General features: G+C 45.1%; 1 protein-coding gene across 1 annotated transcript in view; it reads left to right on the top strand.

Annotated features, from left to right (window-relative positions):
- cacna1fb (calcium channel, voltage-dependent, L type, alpha 1F subunit) overlaps positions 1 to 12,485 on the top strand; it is a 37,596-nt gene extending 25,111 nt beyond the window's left edge. Inside the window, exons 29-48 of the mRNA XM_018752846.2 lie at positions 1,157 to 1,315; positions 1,452 to 1,562; positions 1,840 to 1,923; positions 2,744 to 2,872; positions 3,202 to 3,267; positions 4,592 to 4,683; positions 4,772 to 4,931; positions 5,321 to 5,448; positions 5,553 to 5,649; positions 5,924 to 6,026; positions 6,264 to 6,365; positions 6,558 to 6,685; positions 7,611 to 7,736; positions 7,942 to 8,292; positions 8,339 to 8,460; positions 9,207 to 9,344; positions 9,712 to 9,872; positions 10,061 to 10,173; positions 10,281 to 10,616; positions 10,918 to 12,485. Coding sequence (XP_018608362.2) covers positions 1,157 to 1,315; positions 1,452 to 1,562; positions 1,840 to 1,923; positions 2,744 to 2,872; positions 3,202 to 3,267; positions 4,592 to 4,683; positions 4,772 to 4,931; positions 5,321 to 5,448; positions 5,553 to 5,649; positions 5,924 to 6,026; positions 6,264 to 6,365; positions 6,558 to 6,685; positions 7,611 to 7,736; positions 7,942 to 8,292; positions 8,339 to 8,460; positions 9,207 to 9,344; positions 9,712 to 9,872; positions 10,061 to 10,173; positions 10,281 to 10,616; positions 10,918 to 11,187 — 2,976 coding nt within the window. The 3' untranslated portion in view covers positions 11,188 to 12,485. The remainder of the gene's footprint in view (positions 1 to 1,156; positions 1,316 to 1,451; positions 1,563 to 1,839; positions 1,924 to 2,743; positions 2,873 to 3,201; positions 3,268 to 4,591; positions 4,684 to 4,771; positions 4,932 to 5,320; positions 5,449 to 5,552; positions 5,650 to 5,923; positions 6,027 to 6,263; positions 6,366 to 6,557; positions 6,686 to 7,610; positions 7,737 to 7,941; positions 8,293 to 8,338; positions 8,461 to 9,206; positions 9,345 to 9,711; positions 9,873 to 10,060; positions 10,174 to 10,280; positions 10,617 to 10,917) is intronic.
- Positions 12,486 to 14,937: the final 2,452 nt, after the last annotated feature.

Below are 14,937 nucleotides of genomic sequence, written 5' to 3'. Positions count from 1 at the left end.
ATAAACAATTATTGTCAGTGTGATGACTTTACAGTATAATACTCTTGTACTCCTTATACTGTTAGTTTTCAGAATTTGATGCTGTCAGATTTTTAACAATTCAACAAATTTTAAAGATTTTATGATTTTAGATATCAGTTTAAGCTATTACAAGGTCAGAAACCCATTTGCCAGTGACCAGATGTGGGAAATTAGTAACTAAAATATAGCAAAGTATGATATTGATCAGGGGGATGCGGTGGCGCAGTGGGTTGGACCGGGTCCTGCTTTTCAGTAGGTCTGGGGTTTGAGTCCCGCTTGGGGTGCCTTGCGACGGACTGGTGTCCCGTCCTGGGTGTGTCCCCTCCCTCTCCGGCCTTTTGCCCTGTGTTACCGGGTAGGCTCCGGTTCCCCGCGACCCCATATGGGATAAGCATTTTAGAAAATGTGTGTGTGTGTGATACTGATCAAAACTGTTTTGTTGTTTATTGGGGTGCGGTGGTGCAGTGGGTTGGCCCAGGTCCTGCTTTCTGGTGGGTCTGTAGTTCAAGTCCCACTTAGGGTGCCTTGTGGTGGATGGGCAATCTGTCCTGGGTGTGTGTCCTCCCCCGCAGCCTTATGCCCTGAGTTGCTGGGTTAGGCTCTGGTTCCCTCCAATCCTGTATGGGACAAGTGGTTCAGAAAGTGTGTGTTTTGTTGTTGTACTCCATTGTGATGTACCTTAAATTTTTTTCTCCATTAAAAATAAAGCAATAGTAAATTGTTGAGGAAAAAAAGCACTGGGAACAGAAATTATTGGAATAATTGGAAATAAATTATTTTTGATGCTTGGTTTTATGTGGCTTGGTGAATCAGTGTTTACCTCACTAACTAGAATCATGTTGAATTCTGGGAAATATCTTGAAGTTTGACCTGTTGGCTCACAATGATTTTTTTTCAGAGGGTTGGGGTTACTGAAAATACTTGACTCATATGTGTTATACCTCTAACTAGAAAAGTGCTTGCATGACTGAATTTGAGCAAATTTTTATTTTTTTTTTGTCTTTTATTCAAGGAATTTGGGAGTTCCTAGTACCACGTGTATTTAATGTCATGCTGCATTTGCCGCTCCTGTGGCTGGACTGGCACTGATATTGGATTGAGGTGTATTAACATGCCTTTCTCTCTTTGCTCTCAGAGACAGTGTGTAGAATATGCCTTGAAGGCCCAACCACTGAAACTGTACATCCCGAAGAACCCTGTACAATACAGGTTCTGGTCCATTGTCAACTCTACTGCCTTTGAGTACATCATGTTTGTCCTGATCCTGCTGAACACTGTGACCCTGGCAGTGCAGGTATGGCACTTCTGGAGTCCAGCCTGCACTACACACAGGCCTGCAGGTGGATTCTATGTAAAAAACCATAATTAATGCATTATCATCTCATGTTTGCCGATGAGAGTGGCTATATTTGCTTTGTTTCCTCCCCCAGCATTATGACCAGTCCAAAACGTTCAATTACACTATGGATATACTGAACATGGTCTTCACTGGCCTCTTCACTGTGGAGATGGTGCTCAAAATTCTTGCCCTCAGGCCCAAGGTGAGATTGCTCTCAGCATCATATCACTACTTTTCAACCATCAGTTCATGCTGTTTTATTAGCAGTGTAAATATACTGTGCATTGGTACTCCAAAGCTTACCCATGAACAAATTAAAAAAAAACAAAGCAATTATGATTGTAGAACTTTTTTCTACACCACATTTCAACAACAAAGTGGCTCTCTAACAGAGTACTCGTGTCATTGCTTTGCCTTTATCCCCTTATCTCTCGGCATGTGAATATTGCAATAATATGCATTTTCCTGTGTCCCCGAAGCACTACTTCATTGACGCCTGGAACTCATTTGATGCTCTAATTGTGGTGGGCAGCGTCGTGGACATAGTGGTGACAGAGTTCAGTGTAAGTCCGATGCAACACGTATTGATGCGGATCATCGCAACCATAGACCACATTTTACCACACCCTCTCAGCCATGCGTGAAGGCGTAAATGTGTTGAGAAGGCCCTTTGGATAGATTAAGACAAGGAACGTGTCGAGAAATAAATGAAGTATACTTGCAGGCGTGCTGTATATTGAGTCAAAATCCACTGCTTGCATAAAGAGGGAGGCTTTTTAAGTATAAAAGCACAGATTAACCATTTGTCATCATTATCACAATATTACGTTCAAAGAGCAGGTCTCCCTACAGTAAATCAGATGATTCATTCTGGTGGCTTTTCACTATATTGCCACCACCACTGTTTTCTCTTACCGTACTTCCAATAAGGCTTAGCTCAAAAAGATGAAATACACACTCTAGAAGCGTTGCACTTTGCTTATGAAGGTGTAATGAATGATTTAAACTGAATGTAAACACGGAATGCTTGCTCATGTTACAGTTGAGAAGATGGTCCTCTGTCTCCTTTCATCTATATATACTTCATCCTGTCATTAGTTCCATCTCCATCATCACCTTCATCGCTTGAGCCCATTATTCACTTTCACAATGGAGGCCTTGTGGGAGAGGTAAAGAGAGAGAAAAACTGCATACACACTTAGGGTAGAGGCATATGGCTCATTGGCTGTTTCCTCACCCCCTTTCACTTTCACCTCGTTCTCCCTAGAATGAACGTGTTTGTTAAAATGAAATAATGGTTCTCACTGTTTTCTCACCATCTCTCTATTGTATCTGCTCTCTGCATCTCTCTGTCTCCCTTTTTTCCTCTTTCTGTCTTTGCAGAGCTCTGAAGACAGCTCTCGAGTCTCCATTACATTTTTCCGCCTGTTCCGTGTCATGCGATTAGTCAAACTTCTCAGCAAGGGAGAGGGCATTCGCACCCTTCTTTGGACGTTTGTCAAGTCACTTCAGGTCAGGGGTCATAGGAAGATTATACTGAGGTCAAAGTATAGGCTGTCGAGAAAACATTCTTTTCCAGAATTACCAGGGCAACTATGCAACAAATGTAATTTTTCTGTGTGTAAAGTCACTAAAGTGTACAGTTCTGTTGCACTGCCATTCATGGTTGATCCTTTCCACATTGCTCAAGTTCATGTTTACATTTAAATCTTTGTCCAACTGATTGAACCTAATAAGACATTTATTTAACAAGAGTTTGGTCAAAGCAAGACCTGCTGTGTCTTAAAACACTTAAAATGTTCAGCAGGTCTTCTCTGAAACTTTTCTTCCATACTTCCCAGGCTCTACCCTATGTTGCTCTGCTCATCGCTATGATCTTCTTTATTTATGCTGTCATCGGCATGCAGGTGAGTGGCCTTGCTGAGACGCTTATACTGTTATTACCAATTCTGCATTTTTTTTTAAAAAAACAACCTGCTTTTTATTGTTTGCTGAAGAGTATGCAGGTTGGAAAGATAACTTCTGCTTTCTTTTTATGGCTTTTCATAGAAATTTTATCACTGGGTTTTAGGACAAACCTCTACTTTATTTTTTCCAAGGTTATTTTAGTAAACTACAATTATTTACACAGCTGGGTAATTTTATCAGAGCAATTGAGGGTAAGTACCTTGGTCAAGGTGTACTATAGCTGGAGGTGGGAATCAAACCTATAACCTTGAGCTCCAAAGGCAGTAGCCCTAACTACTACACTACCAGCTGCTCCTATATATGCCAAAATGGAAAAAAGATAATCTTATTTCTTTAGTTTTTTCATATATGTCATTTAATATTGATGAATACATGTCTTTACACCTTTCTGGTGTTTAAAGTCATTGAACTTTCCAAACATTTTTCTATCTTGTTGTTAAAATACCAAACACACATGTGTACAAGGTGTCTTTTTCACTACAGAGGTACCCCTTGTATTGTATACATGTTTTGGTGTAAATGGGGATCTCACTAAATAGGTATGGAGTGTGATTAAGCTGAAAAAGTGTGAAAAAGTCTGTTATGTACAAACTGGAGACCACATTTGTTGGGAATGTACCGGAGTCTCAAGTTTTTCTCTATTAGATCTTTGGATTTCCACAGTTATCCTACAGGCAATTGGTTATGTTGAAATAATAACTGTCTGCACATCTGCCTCCGGCCACTCACCAGTTATGAGAAGCGTAGAGACACGGGGCTGCTGGTGCCTTCAGGAAAAATTCACTGCAGTGGTGGGCACCTTTCCCTATATTTATGCTGGATGACCTGTTTGTGTTGTAAAGAGGAGCAGTTTGGTTCATCAGATGAATTATTCAGTTAGGCACGCCACAGGGTTAATATGCAGCCACTCACCGTGCACCACAAAGGAAAGGGAAAGTCCTCAGAGGCCTGTGAAATGAAGAGAGAGCTACATTCAATGTCCTAATGAAAAACCAGGTCAGGCCACATGTTCAGTGCCTCCAGCCTTTTAACAAGGTCTTACCTACAGCACACTGTTTAAAAAAGTTGAGTTTCCGACATTGTTTAGATATGTTTTGTTTGTATGTTATGTACTGTGAATATCTGAAATGATTTGGACCTACTTTTGTACACAGGGAATTTCTGAATGGGGAAAGATCAAGTCACGAAGGCCTTTTTTCAGGGTCCTTACGTTTTCATTTCCTGCTTTCTGTAATGCTTGTTTTCCAATGCTGCATCCTGCAGACTTTTGGGAAGATTGCCATGCAGGATCTCACTCAGATCAACAGGAACAACAACTTCCAGACCTTCCCCCAGGCCGTGCTGCTGCTCTTCAGGTGGGACGGGAGCGTGCCGCAACATTGTAGGGTGCTCGCTCAGATAACAGTGGCACATAGGAGCAGACTGACCATTGTCACTCTGCAGGTGTGCGACAGGTGAGGCCTGGCAGGAGATCATGCTGGCCAGCCTGCCAGGAAAGCGCTGCGACCCGGAGTCCGACTACGAACCAGGGGAGGAGTTCACCTGCGGGAGTAACTTCGCCATCGTGTACTTCATCAGCTTCTTCATGCTCTGTGCTTTTCTGGTGAGCAAGGGAGCAATAGATTCAAGATTCAAGAGTTTATTGGCATGTGTACAGTAAACAGTTCGTTACACCATACAATGAAATTCTTACTCTGTGAATCCTCTCAGCAGCCTATGACATAAATTGTAAGGACATGAGGAAAGAAAAACACGAGACATACATCACAAATTTACGGAAATTACTATTAGTGCAAAAAAATCCAAGAAATGAAGGGGCCCCATAAGGGAAAATCCAAGTACTGTAAGCAGTTGAGGAGACTGGGGGGTCATTGGTACCGAACTTCTTGTAGCAATACGATGCCCCTAAGAATATTCAGAGTGCCCGAGGAGCGACTGTCCTTCCTTGCTCATTCAAACCCATTTGAAATCTGTCCACTCTCACTTTCTTAGATTATCAACCTGTTTGTTGCTGTCATCATGGACAATTTTGATTACCTGACACGCGACTGGTCCATCCTTGGCCCTCATCACCTGGATGAGTTCAAACGGATCTGGTCTGAGTACGACCCCGAGGCAAAGTGAGAATCCTCTCGCCGTTTTTCCTCCCTGTGTAATCTAAGCCGCCCCGAGGGTGTTGCATTAATACAGACAGCCGCGTTGCATTTCGTCTTCTGCGTGCCAGGGGCCGTATCAAGCACCTGGATGTGGTGGCTCTCCTGCGCAGAATCCAGCCTCCTCTGGGTTTTGGAAAATTGTGCCCTCACCGCGTTGCCTGCAAGGTATGGCCCACTTCAGTCCCAGCCTGCTGAACGAGGCTCTTTCAGAACAGTCCGCTATCATAAACATCAGCATGTGTCCATGAGTTGTCACAAAATGTTTGTATTAATTTTTTTTTTCATTATTTTAGTTAAGAATTCTCCTTGCTAAAAGTGAAAACAATGTGTGTGTATGTTTATGAAAGTGCCACTTTGTTTTGATGGTTCGCCTTCTTCGCAACCCCCTCCCCCATCTCACTTGCTGTTATCCTACATTACGCTCCCCTGTCTCTGGCAGAGGCTGGTAGCCATGAACATGCCGCTGAACAGCGATGGCACGGTGACCTTCAACGCCACTCTGTTTGCTTTGGTCAGAACTGCCCTCAAGATTAAAACAGAAGGTCAGCCACAGGGCAGCGCTCATTCTGCTCACTTGCTGCCTATGAATTAAACGATGAGACACGGACAAACAATATTTCAATGCTCCTATTTCTGGATTTTACAGTATGTGTACGTGGATGTCATTTTGAAAATGAAAATGTGGCCCGTGCATCGCATGCTGCAGTGTTGTGGCGTTTTCATACCTTGTAATTGTGTCCCCTGTTCCGTGTCCCACTGTGCTGTCCAACCACCCACAGGTAACCCAGACCAGGAGAATGAGGAGCTGAGGATTATCATCAAGAAGATATGGAAGCGCATGAAGCCCAAAATTTTGGATGAGGTCATCCCCCCTGCTGCGGGTGAGATTGAAAACACTGGCCTCTTGGGGCTTTTAATGACAGTTCTTGAATGTTGCAGAAATGTGTGAGCTGCACAAAAAGCTACAAATCCTATTCAGCATCCTGGTCCCTGTTTTCCTTTCTGTTCATCCGCACTGGGTTCCTCTCTCCTCACCCTCTTTGTTGAGAACACATACTGTATCTCTCTCGCAGAGGAGGAAGTGACCGTGGGGAAGTTCTACGCCACCTTCCTAATCCAGGACTACTTCAGAAAGTTCCGCAAGCGAAAGGAGAAGGGCGTGCTAGGAGACCCGGATACCAACAATTCATCTGCTCTCCAGGTAAATGGCTTGTCCGTGTTTGTTTTGGCCAATATAGTGCCGTGGACATCGGTTTTATTTCCAGGGTCAGTTAAGAATTTCCTATGACAGGGGAGCGGGGGGGTGCAGTGGCACAGCAGGTTTGCCTGCTCTCTGGTGGGCCTGGGGCTCAAGTCCCACTTGGGGCGCCCTGCGACAGACTGGCATCCCGCCCTGGGTGTGTCCCCTCTGGCCCTGTGCCCTGCGTTGCCAGGTTAGGCTCTGGCTCACTACGATCCTGCTTGGGACAAGCAGCTTCAGTCAATGTGTGTGTGTGTGTGTGTGTGTGTGTGTGTGTGTGTGTGTGTGTGTGTGTGATTAGTGCTCAGTGGAGTTGGAGGGACGCACTGGGCTGGTCTAAACACTATTATCTCTCTTGCCTAATATCAGTGTCTGATTACCTGCTGAATATATGTAACAACACAAAAAGTAATGAAAAGGCCTTGAAAGGATAGTAATGTAGAATTTTTATCCATTGTATACATGTACACTGTGTAACAAGGTAAAAGGGGTATGCGTTAGTGAGTTTTTGCCTAGGGGTCTGGTGACAGTGCCGTGGCTCGGCACTCTGTTGCCCGGTACTGTTAGTCGGTGATGCATGACTTATTCTCTCCCTCTGCATTGCAGATGCGTATCTGTGCATGTGAATGTGTCGATGGGTGTGTAAGGAGCGCATCATACATATCTCTCGTTTTCCTCTTCCGGGACGTGCTGAGCGATGTGTGCTTGAGTAAAATGTTGCTTACTTTGTATACATTTCTCTGCTTGTTGAAATGTGTGTGTGTGTGTGTGTGTGAGCCAACGGTGACATAGTCCCTGTGTCAGTGTGCTATTCTGGTATAAGTGACTGTTCTGCGCAGCGTATATACGGTCCCCCCCTCTCTTTCTCCGCGTGCATCTGTGTCAGGCAGGTCTGCGTACCCTGCAAGACCTGGGGCCAGAGATGAGGCTGGCCATGTCCTGCGACCTCGAGGAAGAGGAGGAAGAGGAAGGCCTGGAGGAAGAGCCAGAAGAGGATGAAACCCATTACAAGGTATGTCATTATCATACATGTGTCATTAGATTTGTCACTCATGCCACCTGTGCTTCACTAGAGATCCTGTGTTATGTGTGTATATAGTGACAGACACTGAGATATGTTAAATAAATCAATTCCCATAATCCTCACTAATGTGTAATGGTGCCTAAGTTGTTCTTTCTTTCATTCATGGTTCCTTGCTTTGTCTTCATTCCTGCAGAGCAACGGTGTGTTCCCCGGTCATGGTGATGCTGTCTCCAAGGACAGGCGCGGCTCCGTGGCCTCACCTGCTTCCAGCACTCCCGGGCCACTAGGAGAGGCCCTTTCCAACGGGGTGGCTCACCGGTCCTCTGTGATGGGCTTGTCAAAAACACCCAATGGAAGCGGGGTGCAAGAGGACCCCAGGGGAGCGGAGGACGACAGGGCACCCTCACATCATCGCCGTGGTTCTCACCGTCGGCACTCGTCTGTCAGGAATGGGCTCGTGGACCAGCCTCCCAAAGCCATCTCCAACAGGCGAGTGTGTCTACAAAGCCATGGACATGGTGCGAAATGGGACGATGTAGAGCGGACAGACAAGAAGAAACTTTAGCCAAGTTCCTTTCAAATGATCAAAGAAGCGCTTTTCTCACACTGTCAATTCCAGTGAAAATATGTTTGTCATGTTTCGTTATGGTAAAGCCTGCTTTTGTACCATCCTGTCAAGCAGCAGAGTGCGGTACTACAACAAATACCTCAGGTAAGAGGTTCCTGCAGTTAGTTCTCCTCTGAATTTACCGTCATGATCATAATCATTGTCATTTCTCTCATTTCCTTGACATTCGGGGTGAATTCCCTTTACTGTAAAATCACTTTGTTCTGCCCTAGCTGTTTGTTTTAACCTCCCTACATTTACATCCATTCATTTAGTTGACACTTTTCTCTAAAGCGACTTTCAATTATTCACCTATTTATACAGCTGAGTAATATTACCGGAGCAATGTAGGGTAAGTACCTTACTCAGGGTACTACAGCCAGAGGTGAGGCTCGAACCTGCAACCTTTGGGTCCAAAAGTAGTAGTACTAACCAGTACACTACCAGCCACATAAGGGTTCAAGGGGGGGAATCAGACTTCTTTTCATTCTTATCTGGTTTAGAAATATGTACCACATCTCTTGTTTTATTCTTTTTTTCTTATTATTGGAGGGGGGCACAGTGGTGCAGCGGGTTGGCCCGAGTCCTGCTTTCCGGTGGGCCTGGGGTTCAAGTCCCGCTTGGGGTGCCTTGTGATGGACTGGCGTCCCATCCTGGGTGTGTCCCCACCCCCTCCAGCCTTGTGCCCTGTGTTGCCGGGTTAGGCTCCGGCTCCCCGCATGGGACAAGCAGTTCAGATGGTGCATGCGTGTGTATGTATTATTAATGTAACCTGAAACTTTTCCACCTGCCTGCCTTTTGCCTTTTCCTGTTACCTCCCCTTCCACCTGTCCTGTCTGAATCCCCTCCAGGAGAGACTCTGGGGATGTTTATGACTCTCCAAGTGGAAGGCATGATGGGAGGACGGAGGCAGGAGAGGAACGTTACCCTGGAGAGCAGGGCTACTACAGGAGGGAGGAGGATGCCGAGAGTCCGGTCTTGAGGGACAGGTACACAGGCTGAGAACGTGGAGTTCTGCTCTCCCAAACAGCAGGAGGATCTGGAGGGGGATACAGATGTTGTGGGGAAGAACTAATCAGCTGTTCTTTGAAACACAGCAATAGTAACAGATTTCTTATGCAGCATTGTTCCCATTATATTGCTTTAATTTGTATTTCTAGGTGTAAATTAAGCCTCCCGTGCCCTAAGTATTATTTTCTGAGCCACAAAGAATGTTTTTCTTCACGGCGGTTGTTAAAATACTCACCTACTGCGCCTTGCCAGAATTGGTTCCCATGACAACCCTATCACACACATGCACCTCTCTGTGAGTTTAGAGCCTTTTTGCATTTCCCACTTTGTCTTTCTCCTCCTCAGGCATTTGTATGCAGACAGCACGCCGATGCACCCCGGGCACCACGAACACATGTACAATGCACACCCACCTGGACACGTGCTGTACAACAATCACTATGGCAACGGCTATGGCGAGGGTCGACGGACAGCTCGGCGACGTCTACTTCCTGCCACGCCCACTGGTAAATGAATGTCCTGTAAACATCTTCCGTTTCCAGCATTCTATCCTCGCGAAATTACGAATGTGGATTTACCCCTCTGTCATTAATTGTCTTCACCTGTACTTTGCAGTCACCAGCAACCCCCTGCTGTTCCTACCCATCTCAGGGGTAGGTTTCCTTTTCGGTATGTGTCTCTTTCTTCCTTCCAGGACGCAAGCCCGCTTTCAACATCCAGTGTTTGAGACGGCAGGGCAGCAGTGATGATCTGCCCATCCCTGGCACCTACCACCAGAACTCCCCTCCCTGCCGCGCACGCACACAGGTGATGCCTACAGAGGCCTGCTGTCTAACAACGCTGCCTCCGCACGTAGATGTTCTCCGTGGCTCCCGATCCCTGTTTTCTCACATTTTCTTCTTGAACCCCACTAGACGTACGGCAGCTACGACTCCCGCCGCAGCAGTACCCGCTCGTCAACAAGCTCCACAGCCTCGTGGGCCAATCCAGGCCCCCGGCGAAGTCGCTTGCTCTACGCCCCATTAATTCTAGTGGAGGAGGAGGGTGCAGGGGCTGGGGGCTTGGTGTGGGGGGACAAGAAGTCGAATGAAGCCAGCCTTCCTGCTTCCGCCCAGCCTGGCTGGTACACGGGCTCTGGGAATGGCGGCGGGCCGCAGCCATATCGAGCCTACACCACCTTGCGGGTGCCCACCCAGCTGAGCCCTCACTATAGTGACAAGAGGGGCAGCGCGGACAGCCTTGTTGAGGCGGTGAGGAGCACGTTTTAATTCGCCATCATTCCTTTGCACATCCCGTGATTGCAAGTGCCTTTCAGAGAGCTGCTGTGCACACATGCAGTCTAACAGCCAGTGGTCATTAGTATTAGGTCTGTGCCGACACATGGTCCTGTGGCAGTTCCTACTACTGCCACAGAAAACTGACCGGCTGATTCGCACAATGGGGGTCGGGGGGGGGGCTTTTAAAATGAATATCTTTCACATTTTTGAAACCTGCTGTCGCACAGCAGTCGGTATTGCAGTATTTCAGCGCTTTATCTCAACCTGTCTCCAGGTCCTGATCTCAGAGGGGCTAGGTCTCTATGCCAAGGATCCAAAATTCGTGGCCTTTGCCAAGCGGGAGATTGCAGATGCCTGCCACATGACCATCGATGAGATGGAGAGTGCCGCCAGTGATCTTTTGAGCCGTGGCAGCGGAGGAGGGGGTGGCGGGGGCTTCCTGAACCACCCTGACGTGGGAACCTTGTACAGCGATGAGGAGCCCATCAGGAGCCGGGATGAAGAGGAGCTGGCTGATGAGATGACCTGTGTTACCTCCTTCTGAGAGGCAGAGAGGCTCAGCATTGGCACTGATGCACACCAGAGGAGCCGGGCACTGAGGGGCCGATGTGTCGCTCCACGTGGTCCACAAAGAAGACAAGATGGTCATAATTACGAGTATTAGGGGAAGGTGGCATGACATGTCAGTAACTCCATGCAACGCTGTGTGTAGCGTATAATAAGACAAATAACAGAAGAGAGAGACATGTATGGAGTGGTGAGATGTTAAGAGAAGGGATGAGTACATTAATCACTCGAGACGAACCTGTGGGCACAGAACCCAGTAAAGTGTGCAGAGGACAGGGGTATCAAACTTGTTGATGGACAGTAAAAGTTGTGGATGTAAGAGAAACATGTTTACACAGGCATAGGAGGTTATAGAAGGATAGCCTGACAGTTTCAGAGAGCTAAAAAAAAAAAGAGCTGTCTCACCATTTTTGCAGAACAATGGTTTTGCCATTTTGCTATATTGCACATATGTGCAAGGAATAATGTAATCCTGAAAAGGGAATCCTTTTGAGCTCTTTACTCGACTTCATGTTGTACATGGATATATTGTCCTTACTTTTCACTTTAATGCAGTTACGCCGTGGAAAAATTCTGGCACCCCAAATTACAAACCTGCAGCACCATATACATGACACGTGACTCATGATTCTAAATAGTCATTTGACTCGCCTTACCCTGCTTTTACTACCCAGGTCCGGTCTGTTTTTCACTCTGTTGTACTATAATGTGCTAGTACTGTTTGTAGTGTACTACACCCCTGTGTATGGTATGACATTATACCGTTTTCTTCCGTATTGTACAATTCTACCTGCTGATTTCAGAAAACCTGTAGACAAGGATGGTGCAAACAGCAGTTCTAATACACACACACTAATCCTGGTCATCATATGTGAAGTATACATGATGTGATAAAGCAGGTAAGAATTTAAGGAAAAAATAGTCATTCTAAAATGAAGCTCTCAGCCTGTATTCCTCACTATATAAATGTGCACCCCTACTCACCTTAGTGCGAAACTCATATTAATATTGGATTTCTTTATATTTATATACTCTGAAAATTTTGGGACATGCATCTGAATTTGTTACTACTATGTAAAGTACAATATGTAAGATAATTTTATTGATTGCGAAGGACCAATATATTTGTAAATAAGAAAAAAAGAAGAAAGTTGAAGAATTTCCAGTGACTGACTTTGGGTCTGAGTTTTATATGGTGTGCAATCTGTGCATCTGAGTTGAACTGTGCTGAGAGAGGGCACCTGGCAAGTAATATCCTAAGGAAGAACGCGTACGAAACCCACACGTTAACGAGCGTGTGTATATGCTTCTGAAAGTTCTTCAGAACACTGATATGTTTTCGGAGTATCTCACGCTCATTCATGTGTTCGCTGAACGATGAGGACCGGGTTCCGGGGTATACCGATGAAATAAGCGAAAATGGTTATGTGCTGGTAAAATGACAAATTAAACTGGAAACTGACACAGTCGATGGCAAATATAAGTAACATTTTTGCACTTAAAGGCCATAATTCCTGAGGTGTTGTTCCAATTTATATCCATATTGAGATCAGATATTCCAAGACGAGATCAAACATCCGAACATTAAAAAATGGCAACACTTCCTACCTTGTATCTCTTATTAAGAGAATATTCTGAGCAGAACTGTTTCTGCATGTATTGATAGTGTGTCAGAAATTATACTGGCAAAGAGATTCATAATATTTCTACACATGAACCGACAGAGACCATTTCCCTCAGCTGTCTCCCTGAGGGTTCTTGTCAGGCAATAGAAGCTTTATGTCATTTCCATGGTAACATCAGGTTGGTGTAATTGCCATTTAGTGATTTAGACTAGATAGAAGTTCTTACACATATTGCCACAAATAAGTCCTCATCCTCTTTCATCTATCTAATTTCAATAACTGCTTGTCCTGAGCAGAGTCACAATGACACATCCCAGCTAAGGGGGATACACCCTGGCCAGGATGCTAGTCCATTGCAGGGTAGCCACATGTGCACACACTTACCCATTCGCCCAATACAAGCAATTTAGTGCTCATCCTCTTTCAGGATGGCCTTTTAAATACTTAAGTGTTTTTGTGGTTTATTAAATTGATTTCCTCATATTACATTACCCCTACATGGTTTACTTGTTTACTTTATTTAGCAGATGCTTTTCTCCAAAGCGACTTCCAATGAACTCTATGTAGTGCTATCAGCCCACACACCTTATTCACCAAGATGACTTACACTGCTAGATACACTACTTACACTGGGTCACTCATCCATACATCACTGAAACACTGTTACTCACACACTATGGGTGACTTAGTGACCAATCCACCTGAATAACAAGTCTTTGGGAAGAAACCCATGCAGACATGGGGAGAACATGCAAATGCTGCTCAGAATAACTGACTATCCCCAAGAAGGAAAATTAGAGTTGACTGAAACTCATGTCTTTGGACTCGGGGAGGATCAGTCAGGTGAAACACATACAAGAACAAGGAGAACATGTGAATTCAACACAGACAGTGCATAACTCAAAATCATGTCCAAAGCCATAGCCCAACTGATGTGAAGCACCAGCACGATCTGCTGCGCTGCCATGCCACCCAACTCTAAGCAAAATTTTACAGCATGCATACAGGCAGCACAGTGGTGCAGCAGATGTGGGTAGGCTGTATGATGGGCTGTCAGTTTGATTCCTGTTCAGCCTGTGTGAAGTTTACATGTTCTCTTCAGGTGTCTTTCCACAGTAGAAAAAAATGTGTTTCAGATAAATTGGTGAGACTAAATTTCCTGTAGTGTGTGTGGGTTACATTGGGTAGATAACTGTAAGTGGCTTATTGTAGTGTATCTATTTGTAGTTGCCTTCTGGAAATGTGTCAGCTAAATATTAACTGATAATGCAGGATGTTTCAACAGGAGAACAGAAAGGCTAAAAAAACACTCAGAGAGTTCATTGGTCTCCAGCATTTGGTGAATCATTTCAGTGAACTGCTTTATGGAAACACAGTTAGTCATTAAGTAGCCCAGCATTGTATTCCCACAGTGGTGGGGGGTTATATAGGACTTTCTTGAGAACAGGGAGGGGTGAGATCATTCTTAATTAATTTCTCATACAACAGGTCATATGCAAGATAGGGTGATTTTTGCTATTTAATAAAAAATTATAAAGTATTGCAATTGTAAAACATTATTTCCCAGTGAATTATGCATATTGCAAAGCCACTCCACGAGAAAGCCTTGAAAGCACTGCCTTGTTATAAATGTGCTATGATATTCAAAATAGAACATCATCTGTGCTGAGAAACTCAGTTCCACAAGAGCAAGTTCAAAACTGTTGTAACTGACAGCCCCCCCAATGAACAAGTAGTTATTTATCTGACACATCTCTTTAAATCAGCCTTCAGAGTAAAGCTGGTTACAATTACTTACACAGCTTGCTAAGTCTACTGGGACAATTTAAGGTAAGTACCTTCCTCAAGGGTACTACAGCTGGAGAGGGGATTTGAACCCATGATCCTTGGGTCCAAAGGCAGCAGTGCTAACCACTATGCTACCAGCAGTTATAATATCACTCCATGTGTTGAAGTTCAGTTGCTGGCCTAAGTGATATTATATGCTGTACTGAGCAGTACCGCACCGGGGTACAGCGAGAGCATGTGGGGGCCGGCGATCGCAGGGCACGGCTGTTCAGACACCGTGCGTTATGGGGAGGGGGTGAACCTCTATGGTAGCC

Source organism: Scleropages formosus, chromosome 1 (genome assembly GCF_900964775.1).
Source record: "Scleropages formosus chromosome 1, fSclFor1.1, whole genome shotgun sequence".
Lineage (NCBI taxonomy): Eukaryota > Metazoa > Chordata > Actinopteri > Osteoglossiformes > Osteoglossidae > Scleropages > Scleropages formosus.
The sequence above is the reverse complement of the archived record's forward strand: the minus strand, read 5'-3'. Positions and strand labels throughout refer to the sequence as shown.